The sequence below is a fragment of the Dromaius novaehollandiae genome, chromosome 17 (assembly GCF_036370855.1).
Source record: "Dromaius novaehollandiae isolate bDroNov1 chromosome 17, bDroNov1.hap1, whole genome shotgun sequence".
NCBI classification, from domain to species: Eukaryota; Metazoa; Chordata; class Aves; order Casuariiformes; family Dromaiidae; genus Dromaius; species Dromaius novaehollandiae.
The window spans coordinates 12,804,396-12,830,913 of NC_088114.1; the positions used below are offsets into that span (position 1 = coordinate 12,804,396).

The 26,518-nt window shown below is 42.1% G+C and overlaps 1 protein-coding gene across 5 annotated transcripts; it reads left to right on the top strand.

Annotated features, from left to right (window-relative positions):
* The first annotated feature begins 655 nt into the window (after nt 1–655).
* PATZ1 (POZ/BTB and AT hook containing zinc finger 1) lies at nt 656–26,243 on the top strand. Of its 5 annotated transcripts, XM_026119083.2 has the most exons (6): nt 661–2,547; nt 4,951–5,014; nt 8,305–8,376; nt 10,771–10,942; nt 17,011–17,148; nt 19,089–26,243. In XM_026119083.2, the coding sequence occupies exons 1-6, from the start codon at nt 1,271–1,273 to the stop codon at nt 19,505–19,507; spliced, it is 2,142 nt and encodes a 713-aa protein (XP_025974868.2). In that variant the 5' UTR covers nt 661–1,270; the 3' UTR covers nt 19,508–26,243. The 5 variants fall into 5 exon arrangements, with proteins under 5 accessions (XP_064378322.1, XP_025974871.2, XP_064378321.1 ...); XM_064522252.1 differs by lacking the exon at nt 8,305–8,376 and having other exon boundaries at nt 656–2,547; nt 17,076–17,148; nt 19,089–19,257; XM_026119086.2 differs by lacking the exon at nt 17,011–17,148 and having other exon boundaries at nt 660–2,547.
* Nucleotides 26,244–26,518: the final 275 nt, after the last annotated feature.

Sequence of the window (26,518 nt, forward strand, 5' to 3'; positions counted from 1 at the left end):
CCGCCGGGGCTGCGGGGTCGCGGGGTGCGCTCGCTCCGCCGAGGCTCGGGGGAGGCACCGGAGCTTCCCCAACATGGAGGCAGCGGGGCCGTGCGGCTGCCCGAGCCGCCCGAGCCCCCGGCCCGCGGCCGCGCTTCTCCCCGCCGGGGGGGGGGGGTGGGGAATCGCGCTGCCCGCTGCGCCCCCTCCCCCGCAATGCCGCGCCCGGCCGCCCGCGCGGCTGCGAGCCGAGCGCCGGGGGGCGCCGCGCCGGGGGCCACCGCGCCGGGCGCCCCGCAGCCCCCGGGGCGCGGAGCGGCGCCGCATTGGGCGGCTCGCGCCTGGGGAGGGGGGTGACCGCAGCCCCCCCGCCCCGGCGGCCCCTCCTCTCCCGGCGGGGCGGGGGGGGAGGGGGCGAGCCGCAGCCCGGATATTTGGGGGAGGGGGCGAGCGCGGCCCCGCCACCCCCGCGCGCCGCGGGCGGGGGCCGCGCTGCCGGCTCGGCATTGGCGGAGCGGCGCCGGGGAGGGGGGACCGCAGCCCCCGGCCCCCGCGGGCGGGCGGGGTGGGGGCCGGCCTGCTGGCTCTGGCTGCTCTTGCATTGGCGGATGCGGCGAGGGAGGGGGGCAGGAAGCGGGGGGGCAGGGGGAGCCCGGGCGGCCGGAGGGGGGGTCTCTATGAATAGGGTGGGGGGCTCCGGCGCCGGAGAAGAGCGGAAAGTTGGCGGCGGCGGCGGCGCGGGCGCGGCGGAGCGGGCGGGGCCCGGAGCGGAGCCGGCGGCGGCGGCGCCTGGTCGGGGAGCAGCGGCCGGGGGGCCCCGCTGGATTTTTGTAGGGGGGGTGGTATCGCCCCCTCCTTCTCCTCCCCCCAGGGGTGAAAGTGCAAGAGGAAGTGCAGCCGCTGCCATCTTTCCTCCGCTCCAAACACACAGGGACGGACGGAGCCGGCAGCGCGGAGCCGCAGCCGCCGGAGCCCCCTCCCTGCCGGCTCGCTGCCGCCGCGCCGCGCACGCCCCTTCCCGCGGCGGCCTCCGCGGCCGCAGCGCCTCGTGGCGGCCGGGCCCGGGCGGCGCTCGCGCGCCGGCGGCCGCGGCGGCCCCGCGCGGCGCGCGCCCCTCCGCCGCCCGAGCCTTTTGTCTCGCCCCCCCGCCATCCCCTCGCGCTGTGCAGGGAGCGCAGCGCGCGCCGCCGCCGTCGGGCCCGCACAGGGGCGGGGAGCAGGAGGCGGCGCGCGCCGCCGGCGGCCTGAGAGCGCGCGCCCCCTGCGGGCGCCAGCGCGGCGGCGCAGCCCCATGGAGCGGGTGAGCGAGGCCGCCGCCTGCGGCCCCTCGGCGGGCTGCTACACGTACCAGGTGAGCCGGCACAGCGCCGACATGCTGCACAGCCTCAACCAGCAGCGCAAGAACGGCGGCCGCTTCTGCGACGTGCTGCTGCGCGTGGGCGACGAGAGCTTCCCGGCGCACCGGGCGGTGCTGGCCGCCTGCAGCGAGTACTTCGAGTCGGTGTTCAGCGCGCAGCTGGGCGACGGGGCCGCCGGCGGCGGCGGCGCGGAGGCGGGCGCGGAGGCGGCGGCGGCGGCCGGCGGGGCGGCGGCGGCGGCCGGCGGCGGCGGGCGGGAGCTGGAGATGCACACCATCAGCTCCAAGGTGTTCGGGGACATCCTGGACTTCGCCTACACGTCGCGCATCGTGGTGCGGCTGGAGAGCTTCCCGGAGCTCATGACGGCCGCCAAGTTCCTGCTGATGCGCTCCGTGATCGACATCTGCCAGGAGGTCATCAAGCAGTCCAACGTGCAGATCCTCGTGCCCCCCGCGCGCCCCGACATCATGCTCTTCCGCCCCGGGGCCGCCGACCTCGGCTTCCCGCTCGACATGACCAACGGCGCCGGCCTGGCGCCCAACGGCAACGGCATCGCCGGCATGCCCGAAGACGAGGCCGCGCGGGCTGCGCTCTCCGCCGCCCAGTCCTCCCTGCCTGTTCTGCAGGGGGTGGACCGCTTGCCCATGGTGGCAGGACCGCTGTCCCCACCGCTGCTGGCCTCGCCCTTCCAGAACGTCGCTGCTAACGCCCCTGCTTTAAGCACCAAGAGGGGCAGAGGTCGTCCCCGCAAAGCCAATCTCTTGGACTCCATGATGTTTGGTACCCCAGGGGGCCTGCGAGAGGCGGGTATCCTGCCTTGCGGCCTCTGCGGAAAAGTGTTTACGGATGCTAATCGTCTTCGGCAGCACGAGGCTCAGCACGGGGTGACAAGCTTACAGCTGGGCTACATAGACATCCCACCCCCGAGACTGGGTGAAAATGGCGTCCCTGGTCAGGATGACCCTGATGCACCCCGAAAAAGAAGCAGGACAAGGAAACAGGTGGCCTGTGAGATCTGTGGCAAGATTTTTCGGGACGTGTACCACCTGAATCGGCACAAGCTGTCACACTCTGGCGAGAAGCCGTACTCTTGTCCGGTGTGCGGGTTACGGTTCAAGCGGAAAGACAGGATGTCCTATCACGTTCGATCTCATGATGGCTCTGTGGGAAAGCCCTACATCTGCCAGAGCTGTGGAAAAGGCTTCTCCAGGTAAGAGGGAACTTAAGAGAGTTGTAGGCGTCAACAAAGACCTGAGAAGTTACCTGTCCCGTCCCTTGGGAAGTGAGAACAATCCGTACTTAGGATAGTTTGACTGTTCCAGTTTGAAGTGTCTCGAGAAATGAGACTTTACAATTTCCATGGGGAGGCTATTCTGCAGTCTCTTGAAAGGATTTAAAAGTAATTAAGACGTAGAACTGGGAGTCAGTTGGCTTCTGGGTAACATTCCCAGCTTTGTCCCAGGCTTGGTGTATGCGTGTCCTTGGGCAAATCAGTTAGTCTCTCCCTCAAATGACTCTTCTGTGAAATGGGTATTGAAATAATTACCTACCTCACGTAAGTGTCTAGAGACTTCTGATTTGTAAGTAGTTTGAAGGTGCTGTTGAAGTGCAAAATATTAGCACATCTCAAGATTATTATTTTTCTCGTATCCATTTTAAATTTTCTTCTTCTTAACTTCCCTTCATTTCTCTTAGTTCGTAATGTTTTTTATCACCCAAATGTGAAGGAAGAGGTGAGATTTCAAAGGCTGCAGCATCAAGTATCTTTTAATACATGATCTTTGTGTCCTTTGGGTTTACATCCTTCTGAAGGGGATCCTGTTTCTACCCTGCAACATACGTAAGATCTGTGCATTTAATGTTGCTGATTTTTTGTTGTCATTTTTTTGTTTGTGGGAGTTAATTTAATAGGTAGAGTTGTTTGAGACATGTAGCCATGTTAGTTGTATCTGACAGTCTGAGTTAATGAATTTGAAACTTTTTTTGAAGTTTGATGCTCACTTTGAGGCTAGAAGTAGTGGGGGCTGGGAGGGATGCACACACTCCGTGTTACTTCTATAGCAGCAGTTGATTTGCTCTAACAGGAGGGAAAGAATCAAGATAAGAAATATGAACCAAAAGTCTGCCAGGAGTTAGAATTATCCTAGCTATATAATCTTCAAAATTGTGCATCTGTTATCTCTCTTTTTGATAGAGGGACTTTTTTTTACTGAAACAAGTTTTAAATGTAGATTTTTCTTTTTAAAAAAATCAGCAATTATTAGTGAGTGCATTTTTTTTAAGGACTGCAGATTGAGGGATGGAAGATCTAGGACACAGATGAAATTTCGAGTCTATGAAATAAAGTATTTTTCTTATTAATATTTCTTATATATCTGAGATCATCTGCCAATTTTTATTATTTTTAGTCACACTTAAAGATTTCTGCTGTCGCTGTATGAAAGATTTCTATGAACAAGGGAAAGTGAAAGGTGTTGAGTTCTCGTTTTTTCTCAATGAGTTAACATGAACTGGCACTAATGATGTTATGAAAGTAAACAACGGAAACGTCTACCCATCTTTGTAAAATCGAAGTAGAGAATCTTTCATAAATTTCAGTACTCAGTCATAGGTGTTGCACAGAAATGAGCAAAAGCAAAGCTGGAAGCATGGTATCTAATTTTAGTATCCTTTGCTTGATCCAGAAGCAGCACAGCACGTGAGGTGGCTAGGTATGAAGTACCTAGAAGGACCCCCAACCAGTCTTTCCGGTTACACAGCTCCAGCCCGCTTGCTGGAGCATCAGGTTTAACAGCCGGACTGCAAAGTTCAGTATATTTTCTGTCCGCAGCGCGTGAATTCCGTCCCGCGTCCTCTCATTGGCGCAGCTGGAAAGTTGGGGGAGGAGAGGGTGGAGAACTTGTTTCCAAGCAGTTTTGGCCTCATACAATGAAAAGCTTTCTTCCCACTAGGAGAAACTCCCACCAGGAAAATCTGCAGCTATTCAGCCCTCTCTTCTTCAAAGTAGGCTTTACTGATTGTGAAGAATGGTCTAACTTTTTTTTTTTTTCCAGTAATAATTTGCTCTTCCATTGCACCTTCTACTCGGGACCTTCAGCACAGTTTATTTGTATTAATGCAGTCTCTCAACCAAGCTGTGAGTTTGAACAGTATTATTTTCACCTTGCTGATGGAAAATGGGTCACAGTTTAGGGTCAGTCTTTTTTCACAGAGGTGCTTAAAGTTGGATTCTTACATCTGTGTTTGGGACACAAACCAAAAGGGACCAATTTTCAAATATTCAGCAACTGTAAATCAAAGTGCCATGACTGTCTAGATCTAAATAGGATTTTGGAAGGAGACGTGCAGGTTTGAAAACTGTAGTTTGCACTTCCTGTTTCCTCTGATCACTGAGTCATAATTTTGTCCTGAGAAAATGCTGCTGCCTTAGCAAGTTGGAGAGAGTGCTTATCAAAGTAGAGCCCCAGTTGTTGGTGATCTGGTGCTTGAGAAGTTTAAATTTACTGCTAAATTTTTAATATACCCACCACAGAGAACTTCTCTTTTTGGTTAAAATAATAAACTCTTATTTTAGTATTTGTTTTAAGTGTGCGTATATGTACTTTTTTTTAAGGCCAGACCACTTGAATGGACACATCAAACAGGTGCATACCTCAGAGAGACCTCACAAGTGTCAGGTAGGAGTTGGGGGAGAGTGTTAGATTGATGTTTGGGTAATCTTTTTGTTTGTTTGTTAAGGTGTCGGATTTAAAAGTGTGAAGAGAATTACCAAGTATCAATAAAAAGACCATGAATGTGTGAATTGAGATAAATGTTTATAAATAATAGCATTCGACAGTGACAGCTGCTTTACATCCCTCCCACCCCCCTGGCCCCCTGTGTCATCTGATGCTTTGGTCCTTCTGCCTCCCTTCGCTTCTGCCAGATGTTCTTCCCTGCTGCTCTATCCCAGTCTCCACCCTGGACCTCATCCTGCCACTCTGACCCTGGGCTTTGAGTCAATGGCACAAATGATACCCCTTTTTTTTCTTTGGTATTGCAGTGGTAACCAGCAGGAGGCTCCAATGCTGACTTCAGTTTTTTTAGAATAATTTCAAATAAAATTGGTAATTTATCATCACTTGCCAAGATGCTCTTTTTTGTCAGATAGCCTTCAGAACATTGCACTGAGCAAAACTGGAAGTTTTTTTATCCCAGTGAGAATACAGATAACACCACCATGGTATCCTTTGTAATACGATGTCATAATGTTGCATATAGTTTTTGCAGTTAATAAATTATTCATCAGGATTTGGAAGAACAAATCAAGAAAGGTCTTCTGTAATTCATTTGTAGAAGGATTTAAGAGGTACTTGGAAGTATTAATTAAAGCTAAAGTTGAGAATTGGCTTCCATTTTCACCTACTGTCTTCGCATTGCTATTGTTGTAGGATAAACTTCTAAAACATTTGTTGGGCCAACAGTCTCCGTGCTTGGTCTCTGAAGGAAGATTTTATATATTTTTCTTTTACTTATTTTAAGAAGGTTGGAGTGAGATACCTCCCATTTTCTTTGAAGATGGTGAAGGTTGGAGAATTTTTTTTCTGTTGTAAAATTTCTAAGAACACGTCATGAACCTAGTCCATCCTACTTGACTGCTGCCTCCTAATTTGCATTTTTTTTCTGTCTCTTGACACACCTTTGCTATGTTTCCTCCAAACTGAGAGTTTTGGAATGTTTTTGCAACTTTAAGTAATAGAGTGAACAAGTTTTCAGACATATTGAGCCACCTAAAGGTTTCTGTTGACCTCAGTAGGATTTGTGGAACCTCAGCACCTTTGAAAATCAGGCCATTGAGCCTTCACATTGATTCATCAGCTTAACCGATCTAAAGTCTTAGGTTGGTTTAAGCTTCCTAAGATGATTTAATGCTATGAATTCATTGAAATTGGAAAATTCCACTCGCAGTGACTACCTCACAATTTGGGGATAACAAGGGGCCTAAGTAGATGAACTGAAGATGACTAAAGAATTTTAAGAATTTTGCCCATAAGCATGTAGTTGTGTGCAGGTACAAAAATGAGTATTTAGGACCCCAAACTGTCCTTTGCCAGGTGATACCTGTTACATGTTTTAAAGATTTCTTTTTTTAAATTGTTTTAAGAATTTTAAATATATATACTGTGTAAGCGTGAATCAGAGGATACACTCGGAACTAAAAAGTCAGGAAAAACGGAAATTGTACAGCCAAGCTCAACCCTGTCTCGTTGCATGCATGTATTTTGTGGTAGTATTTTCTAAGAACAGTCCTTCACATTTTGTGTTTGTTGTTTAAAGTGTCATGATATTATAGGCACTGTTCATTTCATTTTAGAGCTATAGTCTGTAAGTTACAAGCATGAGGGCAGAGTTGAGGTTGCCTCTTCAGGCTTGGTTCGTTCTTCATTTTTGACTGCTTAACCTTGCAAGGTTAAGTTTTCATTCATATCAAACAAGATGTAGAAAATCTGTTAAAGACCTGCTGCATGTCATCACTCAAGAACTCCTTGACAATATCCTGTCTGGTTTAGAAAGTCTTCTTAAACATGCACAGATCTGATATATATGGTACAAACCACAGAAAGGATGCTTTCACACTGAAAATTTGTTTCAAATCTGGAAGCTGATGTGTAAATTGATAAAATTCTCCTTCCGATTACCTTTATAACCAGTAACACTTCTCTTCCTTGACATTTTTCTAGACACAGAATTTGGCCACTAAGGAGGAAAGTAGCTTAATATTGGCATGTTGTTTCCCCACTTTCCATTCTGTTTTTCCGTTGATTTCATTTGGAAATTTAGATCCCCATGAGAATAGATTGAGCATCCATTTTGAATCTGTTGAATTCCTGTTGAAAATATATGAAAAAAATATTCCTGCTGCAGTTACTGTCAGACTGTGTTTACTGCAAAAGAGAAGGACTCTTTTGGTGAATAGAAAAGCTTTCCAGAATCCTGTATCCCAATGGCATTCTTGGAAGTGGCACTACGTAATGATTTAGACAACATCCACTAGCCATTTACCTGATCTCTTCATGCATTTTTGCAAACCAGTGTATATCTAACATTTTGTTGATGTGGCATCATAGTACGTTTTGGATTATCAAAGCAAAAGTGGGATGGTATTGGCACAACTTCAGGATGGATAAAATGAAACTGTGAGAAGCAGAATAATTTTAAGTTAAACGTCATTGTAACAGCTACGGTTTGCAGCGCTCAGCATGTCAACCTGCACTCATCCCCCTAAAATAACAGGTGGGCATCACAGATACTGAAAAAACTAGTCTAAGATTCAGCAGCGGTAGCACCAGGTGCCAGACAAAGACCTGATTCCAACTTTTTCATTACTCTTAAAACAGACTCAGAATGGGGAAGGAAGGCCTCCAGCAGAGCCAGGGCATCTGAGAAATCGGATCCAAGAAGTTGCTTTGGTGTCCAGACAAGACACCAAATGGAACTCTGGATGCTTTTCTCCTGGATTATTGTACTAGTGATATTTGAGTTTTTAAAATCTGACAGCTGAGTTCTTGATGTAGGAGAAGGGGTAAGTCAGCTTGCTGGCCATGATGGGATAGTTCAGCTTGTTAACTTGCCATGGGAAGGGGTGCGGCTGGGTATTGGCTTTTGAGTGTGAATGGTATGAATGTGAGACTGCAATTTGGGAGGAAACAGTGATCTGAAAACCTGTGGATGGAAAAGGGAAGGGGGAGAAAACAGACGTTCATTCCTTTTCAGAGGCAAGAGGCAGGTTGTTCATCTGGCAATTTAAATTAAAAAAAAAAGAGAAAGATGCAGGTTAAATTACAAAAAGACTTTTGAAAAATAAAAAATATTTAAAATTATTTAAATTAACCTAAAATTGGCATCCAAAGTCCAGTGCTTTTCCCATTGATTTCAATGCAGAATGAGTTTCTTCCTGTCCTAATTTCTCTTACTTCCTGCCTATTAGCAGGAAAATGGCAGCCACCATGGAATAAGCTCAGAGACATCCACAACCATAGAAAAGTTGAAACTTCAAGAGGTATTTCTTAAACAATGTTTTTTAAACTTTATATATATTCTTTTTTTATCTATTTATATACCTGTACAATGTTTGATAGGAAAGCACTGGAGTTTTCTTCTATTATTAACAATTAATGATAAATACTTAGCACTCATTTAGCACTTATATCTTTTATAAAATAAAACTTTTTACTTTTTTACTTTTTTTGCTCTATACCTTTTACAAATATTAACTATTTGAGTATTAACTTTGGGTTTTTCTTTAAACCTAGTCCTGTCTCCCATTGTTATGATTCAGCTAAACTGGTTCTTGCTTTCTCCACTGGACTTTTTTTAAGCTTCTTTGCAGATATACTTAACTATATAGTTTATCTAAAGGTGAACTTTGCAAAACTCAGCAAGAAGACTGAGAAGTCAAACACAGAAATGATTGTATTGCCTTTCCCTAGCTTTCCACTTGTTCAGTTCAATATGGGACAGATCTGTTTTTACTTCTGGTATCCCCATATTTATGTGGTTTGTCTCTGGTCTGCTTCATAAACTGATGCACTTCCAATACTTTTTTATGGACGCTTACTGTGGCGCAGTATTAGAATTATAAATAATGGACCTTTGGGCTGTCATCCTTGATTGTCTAGTAATACACCTGTAGCTGATACCTAGCAGGTTGACTAGTATCAGTCCTGGAATCCCGACTTAAATGAGTGTTTACTTCTAAAAACATTTTTATAAATGAAAGCTGCACCTGTTTTGCTCAGCGCTGTGTCCTGAGATTTCGACTGAAGAGAAATTTTTCATGTTCAAGGGTTTGCTTCTTCACCACTAGTGATTTATGAATCTTTGCCTGGTGAGCTTAGTTCAGCTCTGTGTATCACAGAAATCCAGGTTATTATACTGTTGTCTTTTTAAGTATATTAAGTCCTGATCCTGTGAGGTGCTAAGTCTTCTGCCTGCTGCAGAGTAGCCTCAGTTCTATGGGAGCTTACTGTACTTAAGCATCTCATAGGATTGAACAAGTAGTGTCTACAGCCTGTTGAAATCAATAGATACTTTCCAGTTGCCTTTAGCTTTTTTGGATTAAGCTTTTGATTAACTAAATTACATGAAATTATATGGGTTATTCTCCTCTATATTGTCAGTTTATTTTAATTTACTATTTTGTAATTTTAGTAGTTGTTACTTTACAAGTCTATTCTATAGTGAAACAGGTGTCTTGTTTAGTTACACACTGATCCTTAAAAAGACAGTATATATCCAGTTCCCATGTCACTTAATGTTCTCATATTATCTCGTAGGGGACTGTGGTTATACATCTTGAACTGCATTTTTCTATATAAAGAATACTCCACTATAAATCAGATGCTGTAGACTCTTGAATGTCACTGTTGCCCACTTGGTGTGGTCATTCTAACGTATGTTGCTTTTGTTTTTCTCCTGCACTTGTGAGCAATGGTTTCAGACTATACCTTTAATAACTTACACAGTGTATTGCTGATGCTTATTACTTTTATTCACATGTTAAAGATACAGCAAGCCTTTCAGAATTGGCAGGCCAGTTTAGTAGGCCACGTTCATGGTCTGTATACCTGCCAATCGCTAGGATTATAATAATGGGAAGGAACCCTCCCTCATCTGTCATATGACTTTCCTCTGGGGAGTGGGCAAATAGGACCAATATTATCTTATGCCAAATCAAACTTGTTTCATGGTAGTAAGTGGAATATGATACCTTGATCGGGGTAAGTTATAAACAGATTACAGTGTCATGCAGTTATTTTGATATCTGTTCCCTTCTGAGGCTTCACTTCTACACTTAACTTTTGTCTGCCCTGTCACTGTGGATACCAGGATGGCTCTTTGATACTGTCTTTGGTCATCTTCTCATCCCAGCCAATTCTCCGATGCTTCATTTATGTGTTGTGATAGTCTGAAGGGGAGATCCAGTGTAATGAAGTCAGACTGATCAAATCAAAGAGCAGAATTTAGGAAAGTGACAGAGAGGACATTTTGAGCTGTTTAAAGTGATTGTAATGTCTCAGTGAAATGGCAGAATTTACAGTAACTGGAGTGGTTTGTGCTATTTCTGTTATTAAATATTACTTAAAGTTTTAGTATCTTCATCCTCAATGAGGAACTAAGGCTTTACAAATCTGTCTTGATTTAAATTTTACTGACCGTAGTATGTTAGAGCTGTTTGCCCGCTTTCTTAATTCTTTTGAGTAGTAACATCACATCTTGTGTAGTGTGTTGGTGATCTGAATTTTCTGTTTGTGGGGAAATGGCTCATGAATCATGTCATTTGTGTAATTGCACAGGATCTGAGATATTAACTCTTAAGAATGCTAAATAGATTCAACAATATCAGTGTTTTTAGCAGAGTTGATAAGTCACATGGTTCTCATTGTACCCGCAGACTTGTAATGCTTCCTTTGCCACGCGTGACCGGCTGCGCTCACACCTAGCATGTCATGAAGACAAAGTTCCATGTCAGGTGTGTGGGAAGTACTTGCGGGCAGCATATATGGCAGATCATTTGAAGAAACATAGTGAAGGACCAAGCAATTTCTGCACTATCTGTAACCGAGGTAATGAAGAAACTGTTTCTTTATTTCAGCGGGCTGGGGCAACAGTTGAGGGCAGCTGTATGGCTATGTGATTCTGTCTGCAACAGGAGGAGGCTGTACCCTGCGTGTGTACACGTTCTTTCTTTGTTTCCTTATTGAATACGTAGTTTGAAACTGATGGAGTCATAGGTCTGGCCTTTTTACATGGCTAACAGTACCTGAGTAAATTCAGTTTAAATGTGAACCAAATTATTTTTAGACAGTTTGAAGAATTGTATTTGCCAAACTGCAAGATCCTTATAAAATAACCACTTTATGTTGCTTTGCCTTTGTTCAACATACACCTTTTTGCCAATACCTGGTTGGAACTGAGACCTGCATTCAGTTTGGGAGAAGAATCTTTGAAGTACACACCAAGTTGAAACTGATAAACTGTACGTGAAAGAGCTACGTGATGTTATCAGTCTTGCTTAACCTCCTGGTGCAGCAGTAAAGTCAAGCTGCTCCTCTCTCTTAACCCAAGAAATGGCTTTGTACTAACTTACATTTCTAAAACAAATCTTGTAAAGAAGAGCACGAGTAACATAATTTTATTTATATAAATACAGTTTTGGAAGCTTTTCCATCTGTTCGTGGTACTCTCAAATTGGAGAAAGAGTTGTAGATTTAGGCATTGTGGGATGTGAAGCAAGCTGGACAAATTTCAGAAAGAAAAGTCATTTTGTCTTACCAGTATCTTTATTTTATTTATTTATTTATTTATTTTTGAACAAAGAATATACAACTTCAAAGTATGTTGTTGGCTCAACAGACATACTGGAGCACCTAATGACTGTAGGAGGAGGCTGCTGTTGCGTTTTGGGATCTGATTCTTGGTTTCTCTGAGGAGTTAGTTTTGGATAACGTGTGTTCCCTTTTCTAATTGAAGAGAGGTGAAATCTTTTGCGGGAGTGTAGGTGTTCTGTATTTAATGTGAGGACTGTACAGGAATGGAGCTTTGGGGTGATTAGGAGATGATGAGTAACGTGAGGCATCAAATTGTAAAGGAGACATTTTCCAGTAGCTGAACCATCTGTTAGGTCCTGAAAGCTGTATTAACAGTTCTTGTGGAAATGATATATGGGTTGAAGATCTTCAGATTCCGAAACTCCAGGTAGATGATACAAAATGAAACGTGGCCGTCTTTTCAGGTAAAGGCCCGTCTTCTGAAAAGCTGCTTAAACTTATCCCCGTTCTTTTTGCGGTAACAAGACAGAAGACCCTGTCCAAGATCGAACCCCTATCTTGCTTTCCTTCGGTTGGACCTGGTTCTGAACAAGAACTCATTGGCTGAGGGGAATTGTCAAGTTTGCAGGGTTTGTAAGCCTGAGTTTCACCTTGAATACCACTGGATGTCACTGCAGCTCTTCAGAAATTCAGCCAGCATGGCAAAGACAGGTCTGGCATTCAAACAATGAAATGATTAGAAGGATTATTCACATTTTACAGGTTGAAATGTACAGTGGAAATGTAAATAAAAAGTACACTTCTGTGTGGAAGGATAGGGAACCTGTTGCACAGCAAAGTACAAGCAGCTACTTTCTTCCTGCAGCTTGTGTATTTCGTATACGTTATCTGTGAGAATTTAGTCTGCTGCTGTAAATTTCAGTTCATGTCAGTACTTACAAACAGTAATCAATCTGTTAAATTGTTGTTAAAGATTTACCCTTTGTTAAAATTCAAGAGAAAGGGAAGTTACAAAGTGGATTTGTTAAAAAACTGTTACGAACTCGGTATTATATCCTGTGAATTCTGGTTACAGCTTTGTGATCTGTGGTGTCAAGATTTATAGTTCAGTGTTCTAAAATCAAAAGGTAATGTTCATTGTTCTAAATATGTTTTAAATTGTAGAGTATGAAGATATGCAACATGCTGAAAAATTTTGAATTACAACCTCTATTTGATAGGCACTGAGATAGTCGGAAGCTACATGATTTTCCCTGCAGTCCCCCCACCGTGACTGTGCTATGATTATGGTGCTTGTGCAATGCAATTTTGTTTTATTCTTCCCTCAGCTAATGTGCTGGTGTATTTTTGAATTGAAACTTCATCAATGTTGGATATAGTAATTGTCAAGGAAGAAGGCAAAGATTTTTAAAAACTCCTTATAGAGAGAAGTTTGGATGCTGACAGAAAAAAGAAAGTCAGGACTCTGAAATGGAAGAAAAGGTGGCTCTCACACAGCTGAACATATCCTAGTGTTAAAGTCAGAATGGGAAATACAGGCTTAGAATCCATCACTTTATCCCATCAGACTGAGGACTTTCCTGTGGAATTTAATAAAGTACATCTTGCTCTCTTAAAGGTTTAATGGATTTAGGAGATAGGGAAATCAGTACCTTGACTGAAAGCAGTAGCCACTGGTTTACTATGAAAGGTGTGTTCCTATTTGCTGATTTTGTTTATTTACTTATTTATTTTAGAAATGGCAATATAATCTCCAAAAATTGCCATCTGTGAGTTGATAGTTTTTCCAGATTATTTTCTTATTTAGGATATTTCTGCTTAGAATAAATATGTAAGCAATCAAGTCTCTTTCAGTCAGGGAAGCTGTGCAGTGTTTTTTCTGAGAAGAGGTGTCTTTAAAGAAAACATGCAGTATACTAAGTAATTAGATTTCCATGTTTTTGCAGTTAGGAAAAACATCTTCACAAAATGTATCTCAAGATTTGTATCTATCCCCAGTGAGAAAGACTACTAAGTTAGAGGACAGCGATCCTGCCCTCCTGTGTTAGTATTGATGGCATGAGGCAGATTGACATTTCCCCCTCAAAAAATAAGTTTTTTAGAGTTTTTTGAAAGTTCTTCAGTTCTTGTTAACATTGAGTTGTTTAAATGAATGTTATTTTTAAGAATGCAACTAATGTGTGCTCATGAAATCTAAGCATCATTTTAAGATAAAGTCTCTTCAATCGGTTTATATTAAAAAGACCTGTTACTGCTTATTTGTTGCATATTCTTCTCTTACCATCCTTAGTAACTTGATTAGCTTGTGTGTTTTGTTTTTTTTTCTTCAAAATAACCTAAAATAGAGATTAATCACTTCGACAAGTCTAGCGCTGGTACTTCTGTAGTAAGGTGTAGCAATTAATAAGAGCAACTTAGAACATCCATTTCTGCACATAGGCATTGTCTGTTTCACAGAAATCAAGTTAGCAGAAGAGTAAATTTTCCTATGACACATTAGGTGGAATATTTTTTACTATAAGATGAATTATTTTATTTTTCATGTTGGATGCAGGGTTGATTAAAGCTGGAAGCCTATTCCAGATGTCCTAGCTAAACCCAAATTAGAGTTTTTGAAATGGGAGCATCCTGCAATTATTTGTATAGCCTATCTCCTTATAGGTGGTATCTAAGAGATCAGCAGCTAGATCTCATTTATAGGAAGCAGGCCATTTCCTTTTTATGCATGTTTTTAATGTTGGTTCCTCTGGTTTGAAGAAATATTTATTCTGCAAATCTGTGAGATGTGTATGGATAAAGCAATAAATACATTCCTTTGTTTAAAAAATGAAAAATACTGCCACTTTATTATTTGCATTAGCCTGATTTTGTTTTTAAAGAGTTTAACAAGTAGAGGATTACTGTTTAGGAATCTCCTCCACCTCTTCCTAGAGCAGGCATTCATGATTAAGGCCTGATGAATGTAAGTCATCATTAGTGTCTCAGAAAAAAATAGGATAAAAATAAAAAAAAATCTCACTTTAGCCAGTTTCCTATGAAGCAGTTGGCACTCTTACTGCTTTGATGGGAGTTGATGACTCACACATTCATCGGTCAAGTGCATAAAAGGGGGCTAACACTTTGCATGCAGTTTTCATTATATAAAGCAATGTAATCTGCAAATAGAATTGCAGAGGTCAGAAAATACAGTGTATTGCAGAGATTCTGACTCTAGATTTTCTTGTGTCATTTGTGGTGTAGGAAAACACTAAATATCTGTATGTAGTTCTCTCTTATGGCTGGCTGTGAGGTTTTGATGCATTGCCATATGAAGAGGCTCATCTCCGCATATTAGACACCGGTATGAAATAAGGGAAGTATCTTATAGTTGGAAGTATCACTGTTAGAGCCGTGCATTGTGTCCTTCCCTCTACCAGTCAAATTTTGGTTCTTTATCTATAGTGAATTTTGGTAGATAGAGAAATATATTTTCTGGTGGCATTTTATGTCTGAAGGTAGATCTTGCATTGTTTCAGAGGAGAATATCCTTATCTTAATTCCCCAGATGACGTGGCCTAGATGATTTGGCTCCCTTGTATTTTGTGAGTTGTTTTTTGTTGGTTCCTTTAGTTGTGGTTTTCTTGTTGGATCTATTTTCTGTACTTTTATCTTCAACTCAGGGATCTGCAGTAACTATCTTTTGTTCATTCTTGGCAACTTGCCATTTTTCCCCTCTGGCAGGTTGCCGTGGAGTTCTGTCTTGTTCTGTAGGTCCTATATATGCAATTCTTAGTAACTTCTGAAATTTGTAATAACTTCTGAAGACTTTGACCCCCGGGTTCCAACAAAAGTGTTTGCAGAGGGATATTCTGTAGGTTAGGCACAGGGAATTCTAGTGTAAAGCTACATTCATTATTAAATTCAGCACCTGAAAATAATGGCTGCTATCAGAAAATTCACCCCAGAAAGGTGTGCCAGTACTGGTTTTGCACCCTTCCTAATAAATTGTTACATTTCACCAAATTTAAATGCAATTATATCACTATAGAAGTGGCTTTGCAGTAGCATATCTATTCATATTTAAAGAGAAGTATTAGTATGAAAGTTGTCTTGCAAGGGCTTCTGCTGTAAATGCTGTATTAGTTTAAAAAACAGTACAAGTTTGTCTGCAGACCTTGCTCACATTAGTAACAAAAATTCTTAAGTCTTGGTTTTTCTCTGTTCAGAAAGGGAACCTGAAGCTCTGTGTCTGTGACAGTGGAACTTGTAGTGTGTTGTTAGTTCTTAAAGGAAAATCTAACATGAAAATACCATAACATTCTGTCTGGAATTTAAAAATGAAGGTTGTTGTCCATAGGCTTGCCTGCGTAGAAATTCTTCGGAACTTTGTCCTCTTTGTGCCTCATGTATGGTCCAAATGCTTCTAGTACTAATTGCAAAACTTTTTAAAATATGACTTTAAAAACATTCCAAAATATACTTGAGAGGATTTATTGCATTATAGGAAAAGGTCATAGTTGTGAGACTTAAAAAAAAAAAAAAAAAAAAAAAAAAAAAAGGATAAAAAAGATAAAAAAGCACATGCTCAAATGTCAAAAACTGTTGTGTTTCAAAATCAGTGGTTTGAAATATGTTTTTAATTTCCATGTTTTGGGTTTACAAATCAGAGCTAATAGATGTTTTGAAATTTCATCAAGAAAAAATAGTTTTTCCAAAGTTGTGCTGACTGCAGACAATCTAAGGTTTTTAAAACTCAGGATGAACTGAATGGGGGAAATACTATTTCTCAAAAATTTCTATAGAACAAAATTATATACCTTAAAAAAAAAACAATAGTTTTAACTTTCTGCCTTCCAGGAGTCGTTATAAATGCTAGAAACCTAAGGGTAAGCACACTAAGTGCTAAGAGGGGGTGTTATTAAATGGCATTCCTTCAAAACTTAACAGCGTGAAAGAAACCATTTTAAACTACCTCTCAAAAGTATGTCATACGATGAAGTCATTTTTTTAATTAAGATTATGAACCCCCCATAAACTGGTGAAGAGACATGGGTGCCCTTTGTGTCATGTCTCTTCTGCCTTTTTTCCTGAACATTTCATGTGATCTGCTAGATTTTTTTAACATAGGATCTGTTTCTCAAGGAGGCTGTTACTCTTTCATCATGACTTCCAAAAATGAAGTCTAATGAAGGATATGCATTGGATTCATTGCCTGATTATGTCTAGGTATCCTACTTGAGCATGCTATAGGCAACGAGAAATCAAGCTAGTAGTATAATGGCAACTTTGTAATAGGGAGTAGGAGCAAGAGAAAGATAAGAACAGGGAAGGCAGATGTGTGTCTTTGCTGGTGGCAGGATCTCATCTCCTTTTATCTTGTTTAGGTTTCTCCTCTGCCTCCTACTTAAAGGTCCATGTTAAAACCCACCACGGTGTTCCCCTTCCCCAGGTCTCCAGGCACCAGGAGTCCATCCCGAATGGGGGAGCAGCGTTCCACTGCGTCAGGACCTATGGCATCAAAGGCAAGAGACTCCCTGCTCTGCACCTTGCTGCTCTGTGCAGAACTCTGTGTTGTGGGATGTTGGGCTGGGCGTGAGGAAGGGGAGGGAGGAAGGACAAGGAAAATACTAGGAAGCAGCTTAGGGAGATGCAGAGAAATCTTGTAGGGTCATGTATGTAGGATGTAATGTCTATGCTTGGATACCAGCTTTGAAAGGTCTGGGGGAGTGAGGTGGGCAGGTGAGGGTACTTGAGTTCTTGGCAGCTTCTTTCACTTTAGCGATGGAAAAGGCCATGTTAGTTCATCTTGACCGTCTTCCTAGGAGCAATCAGTACTTGAATTTTACCTGAGGGATGCGGATCCTTGACAGTGACTTAGTCCAATATACTTGAGTCTCGCGTCAAACTGTGTTTCTGATTTCTGGTGAAGAAAGGGGGAGCCACAGACCGCAGTTCATAAAGATTCTTGAATGGTGAAAGCAACATCCATCCTCTGATGAGGAACCGTACAGCTATCTGTAGTTAAACTTCTACTTTTTAATGCTGTTGTTGGGGAGGAGAGGTAGAGGATGAAAATAGCGCTATTACTGTTTTGTTTTTAACCTGCCTTTTTAACCTGCCATTACTTCCTGCAAAAGCAAATGCAAGAATTATTTTTGTAAGAATACCTGAAGAGTACTTAACTTTTGAGTATGTAAAATTTTGTGTTACTCTATGTAAGATAGCTTGCTTTTTGCTTCTTGGTTCTGAGCTATCAGTATGCCAGGTAAAGCTGAAACAGCAGAAAATTCTTTGAAACCATGTTTGTCCCAGAAAGTTATGGCTACTCTTGCCTAGGACAACACAGCAGTCTGGATTAAACAAAGTCTGTGCTCTGCCTTATGCCAATGGGATGCTCCAGCTGTGTATTTTTTTTTTTCCTATTGAAGTCCTCATAGAGTTACTACACAAGCCCTTTGGTTCTGGGTGGTGTGCTGATTTAACAAGAGATTTACTCCAGCTCAGTGGTGTATTGATTTCATGCGTATCCTGTTTGGTTCGTAATGCCGAGTCCAGAGCAAATCTGTCTTTTGGGTTGTGCCAAGTGCTTCTTTGGTCTTATAGAGTTAACAGTTGATACAGCTTATTTGTATTCAAAGACTTGTTTAGGGAGTATGTCTGGGTTTCCCACGCTCATTCATCTGCGCTAAGCAAAAAGTGTGGACAAACTTTCTTGGCATAATGTCAGAGAAGAATGGGGAACACTCCAAACATACCAATGGCTTTGCCAGGATATGTATCCAAATGACTTAAAATAGTGTCTCTAAACTCTCTCCTACTTCACGCTACAGTGTTTAAGGATGAAACGATTTTAGGTTATGAAGTCTGCATCTTAACAGCCTTGTACTTAACTTGCAAAAAGGATCCCCACCAGATTAAATGCAGTTGCACCTCTGAGATTGCAGTAGCTCCCTACTGCTTTGCTGAGATATTAATGGGTAAAATATTTCCAGGTTTCTTCACAGCTTGTCATAGCTTGTTATACTTTATTAAGTTTCTAGGCTCTCCCCGAAAGTATTAGCTATATTTCAGAAGTGTGGGAAGTGACTTCTGTCGCTAAAAACTCATTATCAGGTCTACATTTTTATGATGCCTGGGGTATAAACTTTGTAAGACACCTTTTGGGACTAAAAGAAGTATTATATACACCTGAGACACATCATGGATGCACTCACTATCATTATAAATCCTTGATTAAAAATCTGGACGTGCTCTGATAGCAACTGTATTGTTTGTAAAGAAAACTATGGTCAAGGACTTTAGAATGCGGGGGATTGGTGATGTTAAGTTAAGATCATTCTTTCGTGATGGGCATTAATGAATCAGATGGTGACCGACATCACCTATTTGAATGCTTGTTAAATAAATGTTTTGGGCAGATGAGGTTCTGAAAATTTCTTTCTCTTCTTTTCTTTTCCCATAGAAGGCCAGAAATGTTCACATTCGGACCCGATTGAGAGTTCTGATTCATATGGAGACCTCTCTGACACCAGTGACCTCAAGACTCCTGAGAAACAGAGCACCAATGGGTCCTTCTCCTGTGACATGGCAGTCAGCAAAAACAAAATGGAGACGGAGGGAGAAAAGAAGTACCCTTGCCCTGAATGTGGCAGCTTTTTCAGATCAAAGTCTTATCTGAACAAACATATACAGAAAGTTCACGTCAGAGCCCTTGGTGGCCCGTTGGGGGACCTTGGTCCTGCTCTAGGATCCCCCTTTTCACCCCAACAGAACATGTCTCTCCTGGAGTCATTTGGGTTTCAGATCGTCCAGTCAGCATTTGCATCATCCCTAGTGGATCCAGAGGTCGACCAGCAACCAATGGGGCCAGAGGGGAAATGAGATCAGTTTGACCTTAACAAAGCAAAGCAGCAGTCTGGCTATAATGATAAGATGCTGTGAATGAAAGAGAAAATAATGAAATTTGGTTCTATAGCTGAGAATTTTTTTATTCATTTTAGCTTCCCTCTTTGTCTCATGCCCCACCCTACCTTTAAACCTTCACTGATGAGAGGGAGAAAAGGCTTCTTAGCTGATGAATTACAAAAGATCGTGACCTTGAATAGGAGACATGATTTAAAACATCAAATAGAGCTTTAGAGGCTCCTGCCGGTGTTCCATCGTGATCTTCTAGAATAAACAAAAGTTGCCAGCACTGATCTGAGAATTAGAGACAGTCCTAGTGACCCAGGCACCTGGGGAGCTACAGTTTATGCTTTTGTTCTCTCTCTATTCCCCACCTTCCCTAACCCACCCCAGAAAAACACAGTAAGTTTTAAAAACAGACCCATTATTGACTGAATATAACATTCAAGAAAAAGCCCCATGGTACCTAGCAGGTTACAATGCAGTTGTCCTTTTATAAACAGAAAGATCTTAAGAAGGTGAGAGAATTTGAACCCCTCCTGCCATTTGTGAGGCTGTGAGTGCTGCAGCAGGACTGAACTGCTGAGGAAAAATCACCATTCAGAACAGGTTGTTTTTGTTACTTTTAACCATTAAACTTGCTGTCAGGTTTTTAATTCTCTATTATTATTATTATTTTAGGACCTGTTGTAGTGAATTGCTACTGAAAAGCCGGTCTAAGGCGATATACAGAGCACTCTTAAAGCAGCAGTCACATTAGGGTTAGTATTAATTTTTTTTAGATGTATCATAATTAATAACTTGGCTAGTTGATTGTTTTAAGTCTATGAAAGAAATAGTTTTATGCAAAAAAAAAAAAAAAGTAAGGAAGAAAAAATACCATTGCAGTCTGCTTGACTGGTGCTCATTTTTCATGTGGGGACCTAGAGTATAAACATGATCAGCTATTGGGTAAACTCTATGTACCACTGACTTGTTTAGTGTGAATAAACCCGGGGGTTCAAAGAGTGATTTTGGTTTAATCGGATTGGACTTTATTAAAGAAGTTAGTATGTTACTTTATATCCCCTCGTTTTGTCTGGTTTTTGAGCAATTTAGCCACCTGTCCAAAAGGTGTGCAAATGAGAACCAGTAAGTAGGACGTTAGTCCTTCTCTTGACTGTACTGTACTCTCAGTGACCTGGACTTTTGGGCTCCAGTCCTGCTCTCCTGATCTGCCTTTAGTCAGGTTTGCAAAACCAGTCTTGCTCCTTTCTTTTCCAAAGAAGAAGGGTTTCTACTGTAAGAGATTGGAACTGCAAGCAGCAGATCTCTGACAAAGAACTGATTACAAAATACAAAGAAGCTGGGCTCTAGGCTGTCAGAGGTTCCATTTCATCTGAAAATACCACTTGTGCAGAAATAGCGTCCCTTCTTGGCCCTCCCTTTTCTCCCATGTAACTTGTCAAAGTCTTTATGTACCAAACCCAGGTATAAGTGTTGTATAATAACTGAACACAGGGTTAGGAGTTAGGAATACTCTGAGTTATAATTATGGTTCTGCTGTTGATGCTCAAGGTCACATAGGACAGCTCACTGAATTTATTCCTTAATTACCTATCTCCGAAATTAAGAGCTTTCCCTGCACCACCAGATTGTTGTGAGGGTTAACTAGCAAAAGTTTAAGCAGTGATTTGGTAATGTAAGCTGCTATGTATCTACTGAATATTGCTAGAAAGGCCCAAATGAAGAGCCTGAGTCCCACACCAAACTTACATTCTGTGAAACAATAGCTGTCTCCATCGTTAACATGGTGCTGGATCAGGATAGACCACGGCAAGCTAGGACCTACATCCTCTATAGGATGCATGTCTCTGTTAAAGGCAAACATTGCCACAAGCTGCTATTGTGGTGCTCTGCATTGCCCAGTTGTTCCTAATCCAAACCCCGCAACTAGCGCAGAGCTTAATTAAGACATTGGGGGATACATGTGATACTTTTTTTTGTGCTTGTTCCTGAGTATTTTAAACCAAGGATGAATAATCAATGGCTTTCTCTTTATAGCACCAGCACTTTCTAAATTGAGAGCATGTTGCTGTGGACTTGACATTTTGCTATTAATCTGGCTTAGGAGACTGAAGGACATGCTCTTCTCCATTCATCTTCCCCCAGAATCCCTGGAATAGGTATGATTCTCTTTTAAAAAGGGAATAAAAATCCCACAAAACTTCAAACCAAAGCTTCATGGAGTTGCTGTTGCTGCACTGATAAGCTTAGTGGACAAGTAGAAACAGAACATTTCAGAAAGGTAACAAACGTTTTAAAATACCTTACTAATCTAGACCATGACCAGACAACCCTGTGAGCTGCCAAGCTTGCATCTGATAGGAGCAAGTCAAGATAGAGCAGGCTTTCCAGTCAGCAGAACAATTCATCGGGATCGGCAAAAGCAACTGCAGCCACACTGACTTACTGATAGCTCGTGTTTAAGACACCAGGAGTAAGCCAACAGGAAAATGTCTGTTGAATTGAAGCTGTATCCTGAAAAGGGTTTGAGAAGTTTTGTGTTGCCTGTACGGGAATTGCTATATAACTGAACCTAGGATGGGAGGAGAAAGGAGCTTTAAGTAGAAAGGATATGGGAAGTTTCTGTCTCTGGTGTTCCTATATGCACTTGAAGGGAGTGCATTAGTCATAAAATTCAACTCCAAGTGCCAAGTCCAGAAAAAAGGACACTTTCATCCTGGTTTTAGCTCCACCGACTTCAGTGTTACTAGCAGGATGAATTTTGGCCATGTGTATGGGAATTAATTTTGAGTGCTACAGATCTTGACCTGATGAAACAAATGAAAAGCCTTGAGCTAAAAAGGAAACCTTCTAAAACACTAGCCATGCACTTTGCTTGTCAAAGAAAATGCTTACTAAGTTGGCATGAACAAATGGAATATAAGCTGCTTACTTCTCAGTCTAGTAGACAGGGAAACAGATAGACAGTAATTTAACAATCCTGAAATGGCAGTTCTGGATCATCCAGTGTAAATGGGAGAAATTTGCACCAACACAGTGAGCAGTGCAGACTAATGCCAACAGTGTAGGAAAGCAGATCTTTAGCAATTGTGTGTTTTAAGAGCTCTTGGCTTCTTTGGGGGCACATTGTTCATTTTTTTAATAGAAATTTAATCTACATGCAAATTATTTGTTCTCTACTTTGGGAAATGTCTGCTTCTCATAGAAGAAGACAGGTCCAAACAGAAAACCTGGCCTCAAGTTCAGAGTTCAAAGGGAAATACTTAACATGCCCTGAGCTGCAGCCTCACTCAGCTTTGTTTCTGTTGTGTTTTTAAGTGGCATGTCAGTGTATAGATGATGACTCTCTTTTTGGGCCAGCCCTTCTTTGCTTATATTCTTTGATGGGATTGCAATCCAGTGCTTGAGTCAGTGCATTTCTCTGCCCAGAAGTGCACTTCAGTTCATACAGATTTTGATTATCAAAGTAGTAGTATTTCTTTGTATTACAGAGGTGCTTAAACCCCTCAACTGAGGCTCAGACCCTTGTGTATGAGGTGTGATGAAAACATACAAGAAAGTTCCTATCTTCGACAATTTATAATATAAACATAAAGATAGGACAAGAAAGGAATAGTTGCTATCATTTTATGGGTTAATGAGTGAAACACAGGAGTAACTTAAAAACGCATGCATGCTTAAATGTGGTGTTGAATTTAGGGGCTCAGACTTATCATCAGGTTTTTCTTGTTGCCTAAAGTAATTTTATCTCTACGTGCTGTTAGTCCACAGCAAATGCAAGGTAAAACAATTTAATATGATTTCATAATGAGTTAAATTAAGTGACATTACCTTGTATTTGTCACGTGCTAGACATGTGCAAACAGACGACTGGTGTGGCTCATCTGATGCATAGTAATGTGACGGAGCGTGAGCTCTCAGTCTTAAATGATTTGCCTATGACTGTGTCAAAATTGATTGCAGAACCAGAAATTGAACCCAGATTTTCCTTCTCTCAATCCAGTGCCTTAACCATAGTAGGACAAAATATTATGTGTTTGGGGGATTGTTTTGTTTGTTTTTTAAAGCCTAGAACTATAAGATGGTGTGGAGTTGGTCTTTATACCCATCTTTGGAATAATTGCAAATGCCCAGTCACAGTTTTAGACCCATTTTGAGTGCCAGTGACTTAGGGAATAATTGTTATTTCCCAAGCATTCTCTAAAATTATTGTTCCTCCCTCAACTGCTATCAGCCGTAAGGAATGACTTGAATAGAAGAACTGTGTAACTGAATGTCTATCTAACTCAACTAATTGAATTGATAGTATGAAAGCTAACCTAGATTTTGTAGGCTCTGTTGTAACTTTAGTGTCTTGTTTTTTAACTAAATCTTTGTTCCTAGAAATCAATATCTGAACTTATGTGTTGAGTCTGGAGTGGGGTACCACTTTCAGCTTTAATTTTTTTAAGGTGCTTGCTTGAGGAAGTAGATGCCAAAGTAAATTTCAGAGGAACTCCAGACTTCAGTGTTGGAAGAATGAATAGAGAGTGAGAGCTCTGGGCTTCATGAGAGATAAATGGACAAAGTAAAAACCAGCTACCAAAATTTTATATAATGGGAACAGGAAAGGCTTTTCTTTATCACTCACAAATATAGTAGAATATTTTCAATTGTTCAGGATGACAGAAACTCTGAGAGCAAGTGCCGAACAAAACTGGAATGTGTTGGCTTTTTCAGCATTAAGAATATACCTTAACAGCATTATGAATATTTTAACATAAATTAAGCCAGCTTTGCACCATTCACCTTTTGCCTGGGCACAGTACCTGAGTTTTAATTGACTAGAATATAAACTCACATTGAATCTCTCTGCTTAACTCTCAGTTCCACCCCAACAGAAAGAACAAATCAGTGGAGGGGAAAAAAAATAGTAAGACTTTAAAAGGAAAAACAGATTTGGGAAGAATCCCAGGCATCCTGAGAGTCCCACCTTTTATCCTGAACATCCTTTTCAAAACAAGATCCTGCTGCTGTTGTGGATGAGCCCCTGGGTAGAGATTTGGCTTTCAGCCCCACCTGCTGCTCCATGTCCCTTTGAGAAGGCAGCGTGTTCTGGAGCAGCGAGCTCCCGGACTGTACGCCTGAGGCCACGCTTTACTGTTGCAGAGTCAGCAGCAACATTGGCTTAATGTATTCCTGCCCGCTCCCCTGTCACCTTCTCCCTCCACACGGATTGCTTTGCCAGTGTGTGTACCTACTCAGATGCATGCAGCTCCGCAAACAACTGTGCTAGCTATGAACCAGACCAGAGAACTATTTGGCTTCCAAAGTATCCTTTAAAAAGTAGTTATGTGACATAAGTGCAAAGCGGTGCAGAACAGGAGCAGGAGCCTTGGCTTTAAGGGGTTATGGGGATGGCTGGAACTGTTAAAGCCTTATATTGGAAAACCACAGTTGTTTGCCTTGTGGTAGGAGATAATGACTGCCTATTTGTAAAGAATTAACACCTTGTGTCATCTCTAGCCTCCTCCTTCTTTTTTCCCATCTGTAAAATGAGATGATGATAACCCGTGGGTAGGAATGTTTCAAGATTTGAATGGCATGCCGAACTCTGCTGGCAATTGTGCTGCTGAACTCTGCTACAAACGTTTGCCCCTCTTGACTTTAGGCATGATACAAAGTTAAACATTTGGCCACATTTTTCCTAAAAGGTGAAATATTTAAATTAATTTAAAGACTGCCTGCCCTTATTGATCTGCTCTCAGGGTTTATGTGAATGAAGCTTTTCCTGGGTGGCCTCTCTGCTTGCTCTGCAGTTTTGCAGACCTGGAAGTGCTCTGAGCTGAGATGCGCTGAAGGAAGGAGGTAATTGGTGTCTCACTGGCATTCCAGTGACTCCCTCCCAGCCCCTGGGTTCCACATGGACCATGGGGTCATTCATAAAGCCACTGGCTGCCATATATGCTCTTGAGTTTCCTGCAGTCACATAGTGAGCTTGGTAAGTGCTTTTTAAATAGATCAGTCTCTTATTGTTGTTAATAGATTTCTGGCTGCTGTGTCTACAAACTGGTGCCTTCTCCAGGCAATTTTTACATGCCCTCTGCAAAGTTGTCACACTGACTCTGCTGGCTCTCAGATATCAACCAAGCCTTGCTCTTGGGCTCAGAATTTCTCTCTTCAGTACTGTTGTACTCTGAAAGTTTGCTGCAATTAATGCTAATATACAGTGTAAGAGAGAAAATAAAAGGCCGTTCTCAGATGTCCTGTAGAGTGAACAACTGAAACATGAGTGTGGGATGAGCCAGGAAAACTGGCATTTTTCCCTGGCTCTATGCCGTATGGAAGAGACAGTGCCTTGGAAGGGAAGGAGGAGAAAAGCTTGCCATTGGCTCTGATGAATCCCAATCCTGCTTCTGCTGAAGTTGATGGGAATCCTCCCGTTACCTTCAGTGCAAGCAAGAAAGGATCTTAGGTGAGGATGGATGACTCTTTCCCTACTTCAGTGAAGTCTCTTGCCTATTTATAGGCCTGCTTCTATTGAAACCGAGCCTGTTTAGCCTTTTTGGGTTCTTAGGGACCTGTTTGTATAAAGCAACTTACCTACCTATCTTTTTTTTTTTTCTATTGTGTGTATTTTTTGTATGTTCTGTTGGAAGGTGAAGCCTCTGTAGAAGGGGATACAAAAACTGATTTTTAAATAGTAATAAACCAAAAGAGAATTAAACTCCGCAGGCTGCATGCCTTCATTTCCTGGAGACAAAGATTAGTGACCATGAGTGCACGGAGACACAGCCTGTATTTCTCATATTTCCAAATATTCCTCTTTTCAGAGACAGTTCCTGCCTTTGTCCATCTCTACAGCACTACTTGAAAATCTGTAGTGTCGTGGGCAGGTTGCAACACTGTGTGCCTGAATGACCTTATTTTAACTAGAAAATCCTCTCTCTGAGGCTGTGTGATGAGATTTTTTAACTTCTTTTAGCATAAGTGGATGGAGTA